A 13,091-nucleotide genomic window follows, 5' to 3' on the forward strand; every position below is an offset into this window, starting at 1 on the left:
TCATGTTTCAGACTCCATTAAAATAATCTCCCTAAGAGGCATAATAGAGATAGGCCCAGTGTGTTATCAGTGACGCTGATCCATTCAGAAGTGTTGCCGACCAAAGCCTTGAATGGAGCTCCATTTTCTCAATATCATTCAGAGTAGTGAAACTAATTACAGAGATGCCAGCATTTTGAAAGGCTATAGTCATCCATTTATGTAGTAAATGGACTTCACTTACGCAGCCTTTTTCTACCTGACAAGACAAAGTGAGCAACCATGGTCTGTCACACTGGCCTGTCCCAGGAGGGTTCAGTGTCTCACGCAAGGACAATTCAACATATGGAGGAGCTGGGGATCAAACCTCAAAGCACCAGTCCAAAGATCAGCTGACAACCTGCTACGTCTCCTGAGGAACAGCTGCCCCCATAGGCATCATTTACATTGGGGTGACTGAATATCTGAACACATCTCTGTAGCAGCCAAGGCTGTGCCTGTTTTTTTCCTGCCATAAACATCTACTGTCCTAAAACTGATCCCCACATTACATTGCCTAAAATCAAATATGTTTGAAAAAGTTCCTCTTCATCTGAGCCCTTATTGTTCCCACCCCTTTTCAACACAAAGTTAAAAAAAAATGTAGCAGTGAGTCTCAAGGTATCCAACAGCTGTTTTTCATTATTAATCTCATGAATTTTATATAAAATAGATGTTTTTATTATATGAAACATTCATAGCGATTTAGTTGTTTTTAATCCACATTTTACCTTTACTTCAAAATGTGACCCTAATGTCACACATTTAAAACTATAAAAATAATTCTTCCATTATATGACTACCGAACAACAGCAAATCCTTACTGTAGGAATGAGTATTACATGTTTAAATAGAAAAGTGTCTCAACCCAAAGTTTTTCTTTTGACTTATTTTTAGTTTTCCAGGTTTAGCCTCATCTCACACAGATACTCGTGTCACAAACAACCTTTAAATAAACTCAGATTAAAGTTGTGGATGCTCACAGTCTCATAGCAATAATAATAATGACACATTTATCCACAAAGGCACATTGCTGTATTTCACAGTGCATATTTCTGACAAATGTCCACAAGGATCAAACACATCTCTTGATCTTTTACTTCATACAGTTGATAACATCATTTTAGGTATGCTAAAACAGAAATTGTGTACTATTTTATATCTATATATAAATGGAAACAATCTTATCCAGTTAAATAAAATTTAAAAAATTAGCTGTCAGTGAGAACAAATGGGTATTTGTTCAGCCTGCACAGATGGGGGGCAGACCTGTTTCGAGGGTCACACAAACACCTTGATGAAGGGCACTGCTGAGCCAAACAACATTATGCCTCATTGACAAATCGATACCTCAGAAGAGAAACTGAGGTGGGAGACAAAATGAGATTCCATTTACCCTTAGAAGATTAAATGATAACTGCACTATTTTGACTCATTGGCAGAGGCCAAGTTTCACTGAAAGCCCAAATCTGTGGTCTGTCTTCTGAATCTGTGAATGGTATGCAGGTCCATTCTAATCCAAACCATCAGAGTCAAAATGGTCCATTATCAAGGAGGACTCAAACTAAATTCAAAAACAGACTTAAGTCTAGTTAGAAAGAGATCACAGAAAAGGATAACAAGAAGTGAAAATGTAAGCAGCAGAGATATGACCAGGACAACATTTGGAGCTCGGTGTGTAATAATAACTTTGTTCCGCTGCTGTAAAACTAAACCAATCAGAACTGAACTTTTGACCCTTGCCTAATCTAACCTTAACCTGAAGATGTGATCAAATCGAAGCCAAGCGTAACAAGTCAGGAATCTCACCCGTCCACACCATTTGTTAATGGAAAATGACTGGAACAGTGTTGGACCTGGACCGGGCTAAACTATAGACGAAATCTGGGTCATACATATCACCTCGTTAAAATGAGAACAGGCCATCCAGCTGACATTCAGACAGTGCCTGAAGGGCTTTGGAGCTTTACTGTGAACTGATGCAGAAGAGTGGATTCTGAAGGGAGAACTCACTCCAGTAAATATGGATACATGGGACACTTGGACTCAGCTAAGTAAACTAGACTAAGTTTACCCACAGTGAGGACAAGTTTGGTTTGCCTGAGCTGACTCTATGTGCAGAAACCATCACGGCACAAATGTGGTACAGATTTCAAGAGCCACTTTGTTTTATAAAAACATTATTTACGACGTATTTCAACAATCTCAAGCTAAAGCTCGTAACACAGCCTTACTTTCATTTTTCTGTTTGCTAGAATGGACTGTGACTGACAGAAATACAGTGAAGCCTAATTCAGCCACAGAGAACAAGAGCTATTGGGTCAAAGTTTCAAAAAGGAAAATATAGAACAAAAAAGCAGATAAAATGAAGACAACCCCTACTCTCTTCGTTCAGCTCTGTGCAATCCCTTCAAAATAAAGCAACGACCTAAGAAAAGCCTGCGTGTATTCCTGTTAGAACTAACTGATTAATTGATTAGCCAACAGACAGTTCGTTACCAACTATTTTGACAACTGATTCATGATTTTAGTCATTTTCCAACCTCTTACATGTAAAGATTTGCTGCTTTTCTTTGTCATTTATGGTGGTAAATGATGAGAAGCAAACTAAAGATGTCTCTTTGGGCACTAATATAATACCGACTTAACAATTATAATAGATAGAATAATAGATCATGAGAATATTTGTTAGTTGCAGCCCTACTGATGGTGTGAAAGGATTAAACATGGTAATTCTAGTTCAAACCCCTGCTCATGACAAAGGCTTAAGGATAAACTGAGGCTACTCTTCTTTGAAATTCCCATGTTAAGAAACAGCTCTCAGCAATGTTACCCCACTCACGTATGTTTACACTGTAGGCTAATATGGCTGGCCATTAACTTTGAAAAGAGTCTTCTGAAAATAAACCCTCATAATATCTAGCCATGTAACTGAGCCAGGCAATATATTAGTTTACCAGTAGAAACTCAGCAAAGCAAAGCAAACAGACTTGAACAAAGGGGTCAAACGTGATGATACTGCTGTAAAAAGCCTAGACCAGCCTGGACCTGTAAGCCTGTATAGACACACACCAGACTAATGAAAGTTAATTGGAGGAAACAACACTAATAAGGTCTCACTTCCTATGGGCGGAACAGGATTTGAACAGAGCAAGCTGGTCAAACAGAGACATTGTACTGGACAACAGTATAATTAATTTAACAGATAATCAGTTGTTGCAGGGCAGGTGGCAGTGCTGTACTCACGGCTGGGAGTGTGCTGTCTCGTATCGCTCGAAAGCGTGGCTCAGGTCGTGCTTGTTGTTCATGTAACACTGGGTGCACAGGTCATAGTCAAAGCACACTTTGCACTTCCACCGCATTCCCATGATGCCATGCTTCTTGCAGCTGTCGCAGATGATGTTGGAGTGGCGCACACCTGGAGGGGAAGGACAGGTAGTTCAAGGAAAGTGAGAATCTATTCTACTGTATTTTGGTGCAAAGAAAAAAAAATTCCGCGGGACTTATCACGTCTGGTATCACAGGATGCAAATACTGTTCTGCTACGCATCTTCTATATGTAAGTCACTGAAGCATACAAGGCATATGTCATGTAGTTACCAGTGTAACTTATCACAAAGGCTAATATCATGAGATGGAGCAGAACTGAGGCACAAACAGCATGACAAAAATATCCCCACCCCCTTAGCTCCTCTTCTCTTCTCCTCCTCTTCATTCGCTCCATTAATTGAAGGGCAAGCTTCTGAGGCAGAAAAATGTCGCTTTAAATGGAGCAAAATGCTAATGAGTCCTGCGTTAATGTGTGTGTCATTCAAGTCCAAAATAGAGCTGGATGGCTGACGATGAGCGATAGCCTTTACTGTAACGCGCTCATTCAAAATGAGCTTTGTGAGAGCCGCGCGAGCCACCACAATGGCAAACAGGACCAAATATTAAAGATAAACATGTGGAGACGGCTTTTCAACAAAAACGAGTGGCCACGGCTGCTGACAGAGGAGCACTTTTTCTTTTACACTTCTTTGAAAGGGTGTGATTAAAACCTGGTATTTGTGTAGAAAGTGAACTTCTGCAAAACTCTGAGACCAAAAATGATGACTTTTCAGGGCGAGTGTTCTCATAGCTGACCACATTTTAAGGTTGATCAAAGGCATGCGGTCAGCTGCAAATTGAATGGATTGAAACACCCACGTGACATATTATGCTTATTACGGATGCACCTTTTGTGTAATCCTGGGCCAATACAGATACTGATTAAAATAATAAAATGGCTGATAGCTGATGCAAGTACCTTTTTTTTTTGGTTGCAATTTGTTTACATATTTATTGTTACTAATTCCCCCTCTTGTGCCAGGAAAAAAAATATATATATATATATATATATAAAAAAGATACGTTTTGAAGTCGTGCTGCCCTTCATTGTGTTAGCACCACAAATTCAATCATACAAATGTTGGAAACAAATTTAATCTTAACTTCTTTCACATGAAAAATAATCTTTTTTAAAAGACTAACTGCTTCAAAAGTCGCTGTACAACTTATGACTCAATAAGAATTTTTCAACACAAGCCGAATATCTGTGCATCCCTAAAATTTATTAATTTATTAATTAAAAAGTAAGGAAACAACAAATGAGAGTTTTTGGCAGCCTGTACGATCAAGACAAAATGTGTCTTGATCGCTACCAAAAACTCAGTTTTTAAATTTTTTGTGACATTTTTAGCCCCCTTTACTTATTCTTTGAGATACTTCCTGATCTATGTCATTCTTGACCTGGTTTTGGACTTGTATATTTCATATATTATGTATTAAGTATTGTTTTGGTATCATATCTAACCCAGGTATCATAATTCATATTGGCACTCATATTGAAGTAGCTCTAGTTGACCAGATGTTTTAGAATGTGTGCTTACCAATTTGAGCATTATCATAAAGCAGCAGGTCGTAGGAACCCTGGTAGCCTGTGCGGTAGTTGGTTCTTGTCCCGCTGTCCCACTGTACCACCACTGTCTTGTCTGGCGTGGTGGTGCTGCCCTGCCGCCCAATCTCCACGACGGTACCCACGTGGCCCTCGCCATCATCCTGGTTTCCCCATTTCCAGTCCAGGCCACGCACCACGCGCATCCCCACCTCCATGCTGCCTCTGCTGGGGCCTGGCCTGGGGGCTGAGCGCAACGGCCGGGGCCTGGCAGCGCTGTCAGTTCCGCTGCTGCTGCGCCTCCGGGGCTTATGAGGGATGGTAGTGGATCGCGCCGATATTGCAGTCAGGGACGGCACCAGGGATGTTTCCGGGAACAGATCAGGGGTGACTGGAGGTTAAAGAACATATAATTCCATGAGAAGATTGAAAAACAAAGCAATGATAGGATACTACAACAACAAATGAAGGGTGGAAAAGTTATAATACTGGCATATTCTTTTACCTAATCAATACGAAACATAAGTAAGAGCTCATCCTTTGCCTACTTGTAGCGACTTTTGCATTCATCCCACTGCTTTTAAACAAGGAAACCACACAGCCAGTGTGTTGTCTGATGACATGTCTGTCAGTGGCTGCTGAGGGACTGTAAAAGCAACACACCATATGTCTCATTAATTTCAGAGCAGTGTTTTTCTCGTTGCTGGTGGATCATTCACTGGAGGCCTTGCTGTGTATCATGGCATGCTTCTGGAGAGAGCAGCTGGGCACAACTGCTATGCCCTGCTGCGCTAATCAAGCCCTGACCTGACACACACACACACACACACACACACACACACACATCCTTAGCAGGACAGTTTATTGGCTTCATGTTCTAGAACTCAACTACTTAAACCACACCTATGCTAGTAATCTTAAGGTTGTAAACATGTAAACTGCATATCCAGTCTTAATACCAAGAGTTTGGACCACCAGACAAAAAGTTTGAACTCCCATTCTTCATCAAGAAGCAAACTCTCAAGTGTTGGCCATTTACTGATAACATATCTCAGGGGTCCATTGTTAATGCTACAACCCACAGCTGAAATCCCGAAATATTCTCAAGAAGATATGATATAGTTAAACGCTTGTCACAAGGACAGGCGTAGGAGAACTCACGCATTCACACCCTCGACTGATGACTCCAGTGTTTCTGAATGAATGCCACTGGGTGCTAGAAACAAGAACTAAGGAAGAGAAGCAGCATTTATGTGGCAGCTTGAGTCAGCAATATAGATATAAACTATTGCTGAGCAGCATGACCATCAGCAGACAACCAATCACAACCAAGATTCAAAACACATTTAAAGCACTCCTTGTTGAAACTGCAGTGCTATTTCTGTCTAATCAGACAACAAAAGAATCTTTATGAGGTTGCAGAAAAGGAAAACTGCAGGCTTGTGAAACTGAAGGACAGTGTGTAACATTTGTCCATATGTACAACCGCTTTAAATAACAGCCCTCAGGATGCACACTGTGGTTGTGTGCCTGTGTTTGTGTCTTTCCTAAAACAGTGTTTAACGGACACCTATAAAGGTTTGGGTTTTTTTTCCCTTCCTTCCAGGAGCTCCTCTCTCCCACAGAAAACACTACGGCACCATGTCACACATTTATGCCTATACTCACAATAAAGGTGAAGCAAACTGGAGGCTGTAAAAATGACAAAACACAGTGAGCGGTGGTGGCTCAGGTGTGTGCGAGCTGACGAATCAAACTTGGCATTCGGGAGTGGGGCCCTAAACAGACAGGAGCTAGGACGATAGCTAATCTCTCTTAAACAGAAACTGTTGAATTTCAGCCACCTTCTTTAGAATTCTTTTTCATTGCAGTACCATATTGTTTGTTGCCAGCTTGCCGCCATACCATTTCCTGTATAAAAATGGATGACGAGGAAAACACAAGCACGGCCTAACTTGCAGTGTGTCAGCCATCAGCCTCTTCAGTAGCCCAGTGCATTCTGACTGTTGAAGGTTTTCTACCTTTTAAGTAAAAGGGAATACCACAGGCCTTTTTCTCTGAAAGCCCAGTTTTATGTGAGGGCCACCTTGCCAGCAGTGAAATGCTTCTTTTAGTAATGTTTAACAAGGCCAATGCGTAGACAGACTCGCACCGACAGGTCCGGCTGTGTATTAACACCCCACAGGAATAGTAATGCCGAGGGAGGCCTCACATGATTGTGATAACTTTTCCAAACATAAAAACCAACATCCACTTTCCAGCAACATTAAGAAGACAACGGCCCGGGAGTTACCATGAGTGTCGGAATCATTCATGACCCTCAATCAAATGGTTATTTATTTTACTAGTACAGTAAAAAGACTACAAAGAACCTATGCTGTATGTGTACATATAGACAAAGAGCAGCGCTTACCCTGAAATCAAGAGCAATGTTTGTCAAACAAGCCTATCCATCTGACCACATTCCTTAGCAGATGGTGGTGTTAATCCATCATTTGCATGTTTACAGCCAACATTAATCTAAAATGGAACGGCAAAGAAGAGACTTGAACGTTTTCTTTGGACAGCAAATATTTAGTCAATCATCTATAAATGCTGGTGCTGACAGAAAACTTTCAACATGTCAATGCTGCTCTAAAGTCTATCTACATTTGTGCAAATATAAGCTTAAACTCACCAAACACCTTCCATTTATCTGGTAACTTTCACCCAGTATGTTTTTAGCATAAAGCCTTTATAGAATAGTCACTTTTTTGGTAATTAAAAAAAAAAAAAAAACGCTCAATAATAGGGCAGACAGATGTCTGTTCTGCAGCTCTGAGATTACACTAGCACGCTTATCGAGATTACAATGTCATTTTGGTATTAAAAGGCATCTGGTTAAGCATGAAAACATATGTGATGTAGGGATCAAATGAGGGAAAGCCGGATGCTTACACTCAATTTTCTGTCAAAAGTGACAGCTTAGCCTCTTTTATGTATTGAAATAATGTCCCAACCAATGATCTGACATTTCAGCACGCAAACAGGGGAGCTGTCACAGACAGTGGATGGCTTTGACGCAGATTGCAGCATTCTGGGTGTGAAAGGATGTGAAAAATGCCAAGTAGATGTTTCAATAACTGACACTACAATCATGAATAATCTTTCAAACTGACCTAAATTGCTCCACACTGAAACCTGGGAAGGAAAAAAGAGCATTACTTCAAATACTGCAGCAGTGCAGGCCTACAATCTAGCATTCTGGTTCGAGGAACTGTTTCGTAGACACATCGACCTACCACCTACATTCAAAACCGTTCTCCTACCCACCGCCTCCCACCCAGCTGCCCCCACATTGTGCTGTTCCAGCCAGAATTCAGGCCTAGCACAGTGATATCTTATCATTATTAAATAGACCAAGACTGGTACTGACAAGGAGACACGGCAATAGGGGGATTCAGGGGATGACTCCACCTACACAACAAGCTCCTACCATTTCTTACTGTTGGCTTTTTCATCAGGTGAATAGTGTGAATACACACTTCAAGCTGCACTTGGCACCAATATTCAGTAAAAACACTTTCATCTTCTTAAATCCCAATGCATGCAAGATTTTTTGGTGATGACAGATGGCCGCTGCCAGAAAATAAGTGAATCCCAAAACAGACGTGAAGGATTACTACGTACTGACAAAGCTATCGCCTCTTATTGAAATTTGGGGCCTATCATGTGTGAAGTAAAGCAGCCTCACTAGCTTTAAAAATCACAACCCTGCAACTATCACGGAACGAATACGCAACTTATACCGATCGAAACCTGTCAACGCGGTTTTTAATTGAGTTTTAGAAGCACAGCCATAGGAGGTATTTGAAAAGATTTCAGATGTGAAAAACACTCACATTCTCCACACTGAAAAAACACACGTACGGTCTGAACAGTGTGTACCCCAACTGCACTTTTCGTATTTACACTTCAGTGTTTACTTACGCATTTCCATATCTTGTGTTCTTGTGTGTAATGTTATCTGCAGGGACCAGCAGGCCAAACTCCACGACTGAGCCGATGGACTTGATGGCGAAATTTGTTCGGATTGTTTACTGACAGGAGCTCAGGAAAAGCTGAACCTAAAATCTCTGCGATAACCAAGATGCTGCAATGAAGACAACAACGACCATTACCAATAATAATACCAAATAATAATCAACAGTTTCCTTGAAGCAGGTATTAAGTAACACTTTTTAGTATTATCAGTGTCCAAATGTCAGATAGGAGTGTGCAAAATGACTTGTTTGAACTGGACACAGTCAGCTGGTTTTAGATGTTGTAATCATGATGATTGGGGGGAAAAAAAATCATAGTTTATAGATAGACTGAGGCCTAAAACAGGCACGATTACAGCTCAGTGCCTGCAATAACAGATGGGCTGGCTTCAGTCATACAACACTGCTGAGGGCCAATCTGGGAGGGCAACGTCAACCTCCTTCACATAAACAACCAGACAGCCGTTTGGCCACAACACAAATAAACACACGACCATAAACGAATGCACACAGGCAAAAATTGCTCAGCAATATTATGTAATGACCATAAAGTTGGTGTATTATGCTACTGAAGCTTTTTGTTTTAACTAGCTCACATGGCATTTAAAAACATCAATATACAATGACGTCAAGAAATCATTAAAAACTATAGATTAGAGCCCCGACGATATATTGGCCTATCACAGATATATCCATATCGGCATACATGTTGTCCATTGTGCACCGATATGAAAACGTTTTTTTAGAGATGATACTGCAGATGGAAGTTGCCTGGGGTGATTCATACTTTCCCATTGGACTTTACTGTTTCGGAGCACTGTTGTCATTTAGACATTAAACTGCGTAATATACTCTTACATATCTTTGGCAGAAAAGTTTGATAATAACATGTTAGGAATCATTACAAAATGTCCATTTACTGCCTGCTATAATGATATTGTAATATTTTACTCCTTTATATTGGTATTGGTATCTGCCCTAAAAAAGCAAGCGCATGTCGGCTTCGATTATGGGTGCACTACAAAAAAACACAGCTAAAGTGAGTGTATAGTGTGCAATCAGGAGACAGTGTGAGATCTTAAGGCTCATGTGCAACTGAGGTACTGCACCACCTCATCTATAGCAAACTGCCTTGGTGTGGTGTAAGCCACATCAGCACATTTCCTCTCAAATGTGATCGGGGCCCACACAATGTAAAATGTAGCATAACGCCGGTTGACTGTCAAATGAGGTGTATCAATTGCATTGGGATCCCACGTGATCAGAAGCTCAAAGGAAGAAGGAAGTGAGACAGCGGATCTGTGGCAGCATGTCGTTGGTCTCCTCCGAGAGTGACCGTCTGGTTGACGTGATCAAACAAGATATTTCCGAACCATCTGTAAATCTACAGAACAGAAATGTTTCGCTGAGCAGAAATAGCATATTTTAAATTATTTACCCAACATGCAGGCAGAACTAGATCAGCACACTGATGATAACCCCTGAGCAGCTTCAAAATGAAAAATGAGTCCGGAGTATTATTATTGGCAGACCCAGTGCCATCAGATACGTGTTACTGTGAGTGGCAGCGAAGACCTGTATATCCTGTGACACGTGCTCTGACCGGCTTATATCCCTGCTCTAATGTCTAATAAGAAGAGGCTGTTTGCCTGTGCTGGGTTTTTCATATCGCTGCCACTGGACCCGAATGCTTAGCAAAGTGAAATCTACACACAGCGACCTGTGACTTCAGCCTCATCAGCTTTAACATCAGAAATGAGCGAAAAACCTGCTGAAACTGGTTCAAGTCAGACACATCTGGTGGCCAGAGGACTTTGGGGAAAATCAATAAGGACCCTGAGTAAACAACACATTTACAAAGATTTCTCTGGAGTGGGTGACAGGCCTAAAATAAGACTCTAGATTTTCCATGTCAGGCCTCTGTCTGGCCTACCTACTCTCCTTTTTTCAAACCTCGCTCCAACAAGTGCTGTGTACTGTGGAAATTCACAATGACCACAGTCAAATAAACAAACTACAACCTATCAAAACAAACACAGAACGTATATTGACATCTGAAATTATTTCGTGACAGCTTTGACCAAAAGCATTCTTTCAAAGCTCTTTCCATATTTGCAGAATGATTTCAGCTCTTTATATAATGAGGCAAAAGGAATATGTTAAAAGATGATCTTCATTTCATATTCCTCAAACACCTTTTGAAAATACACCTTTAAATGTTTTTAGGTTCACTAGAAGAAGGGAATATTTTCAGAAAATAGTTACTAAGTGTACTGTCTGTATTTTGTCTCTATTTTGACCAAATGTTGGAGGGACTGAGATAAAACTGGACTGAATTAGAGCTTAAGTCAACAGATCAATTACTCATTCAAAAGAAATCTTATCACCAACCATTTCAATAATCAACTTATCAGTTCAGTCATTCAAGCAAAGATGTCAATTATTTACTTGTACCAGTTTTTTCAATTAAAATATTTGCTGCTTTTCTGTCATTTATGACAGTGAATTGAGAGCCTTTGAGTGACTGTTGCTCTAACAAAAGAAGAAATCAGAAAGATGTCACTTTGGGCTCGGGAAATTGCAATCAGCATTTCTCAGTTTCGATCGACCGCTATATCATGGAAATAATCTGCAGATTCACTGATAATGAAAAATTACAGCCCTGGACTGAAAAAATGGTTTTGTGCTACATATCAAGCTTCACTGGATGTAAAAATGGCTGCAACAACAGATCTAAAAAGCAACTTGATACCAGCAGAATTGTTCCTCTCAGCAAACTTCATCCCTGGAGCCTTTTACAAAAACCCTACCACAGCAAACCACATTCCCTGAGAACACTTACTGTATGTCTGATGACACTGTGCTGAGATTATCACATCAAATTAGAGTGGATTATCATACTCACTCCCCATGATCTTCAGCCCACATTTGAACATGTCGGCAGCTGTATGACTCCAGCGTGCCGTGACACCACGAGCTCTGCTCTGCTATTATCCCAGGTCGACCAGCAGGACCATCTGAATCCAGAGTGCTATGATGCTGTAATCCTACTAACAGGGGAGTCAACACTTACTGGCCTTTTCTTAGTATTTGGTTTGGTGTGAACTTTGCTCTTTGTTTGGGAACATGTGGTTCTTTTCTCCTCTGCTTTTTTTTCTGACAGATGTTGCTCAAGGACTGGACGACCTTAATGCCTTATCTGAAAAGAGGGACACTAGCTGAGTAGGGTAAAAAAATAACTTACAAAAGAGCAGAGGACTGTGCTTCAGTTAAATGCATTACTTTGTGTAAGAATGGGGCATTGTAATGTCAAATGATCAGTACCGAGGGCACACTTTGATAATTTCTGGTGTCTGCGAAGGCTTTAGTCTGGTAAAACCTGCTAGAATCACCCAAGTGTAAGATGAAGCTGATGGGCTGCTTCAGTCCAGGCTTACGCCTCCAGTTAAATGTATTTTTCAAATTCAGCACTGAGTAACATGTTGCCACATGCACACTATGCTCTCAAACCCAATTTGTCCCAACTCCACCTAAAACAAACAAATCAATCAATCTTATCTCGGCGGCTGGGATAGGATCATTTCATCAGTGCTTGACATGAAAAACACTAGTTTTCTCAGCAACACAATCACCCTCCTTGAATGAATCCTGCACTTAAACTATGATCAAAATCCTCTTACTGCTCCTCCCAGCCCCGTACCCACTGTCTATGAGTAACAAGTACCCTGTGTTATAACAGCCACATCTAATTAACTCATACACATCTAACCTTGGCACTAAACGTGCTACAGTTCGACTATCTGCAGTCAAAAACCCTCACAATAAATTCCTACACTACTTACACAACTTTGACATCACCACAAGATTATTGAGATAGAGCCTCTATAGGTCAACATTTTTTGATCATCACCAGTGATAAGAGCAGCCAGGCAAACCAGATGTCTGCCCGCCTGCTGAGCATGTCTACTAGCTTTACTACTGCAATGACATGTGGCACAAATTGTAGTAGCATGGCCATGGATGCAACCCGCCTGCACACGTGTTGTCTTCGCACATGTGTGAACAACAGTGAATTCCAGCCCATTTGTCCACTTTGACAGCCAGATGAAAACAAAAGCAGCCATGTTTGTTTTAAA

At 40.8% G+C, this 13,091-nt stretch overlaps 1 protein-coding gene across 5 annotated transcripts in view; it reads right to left on the reverse strand.

The window, feature by feature from the left end:
• Positions 1-13,091, reverse strand: part of mib2 (mindbomb E3 ubiquitin protein ligase 2) — a 44,445-nt gene that overhangs the window by 26,207 nt on the left and 5,147 nt on the right. For 2 of the 5 annotated variants that reach the window (XM_037104436.1, XM_037104432.1), the window contains exons 2-3: positions 4,929-5,324; positions 3,265-3,436 (exon numbers count right to left, since the gene is read on the reverse strand). In XM_037104436.1, the coding sequence (XP_036960331.1) occupies positions 3,265-3,436; positions 4,929-5,151 (395 nt within the window). In that variant the 5' untranslated portion in view covers positions 5,152-5,324. Of the gene's footprint in view, positions 1-3,264; positions 3,437-4,928; positions 5,325-8,902; positions 9,066-11,860; positions 11,998-13,091 lie in introns of those variants that run through there. The other 3 variants (XM_037104434.1, XM_037104433.1, XM_037104431.1) reach the window with 3 other exon arrangements.

This window comes from Acanthopagrus latus, chromosome 7 (genome assembly GCF_904848185.1).
Source record: "Acanthopagrus latus isolate v.2019 chromosome 7, fAcaLat1.1, whole genome shotgun sequence".
In the NCBI taxonomy this organism is placed as follows: domain Eukaryota; kingdom Metazoa; phylum Chordata; class Actinopteri; order Spariformes; family Sparidae; genus Acanthopagrus; species Acanthopagrus latus.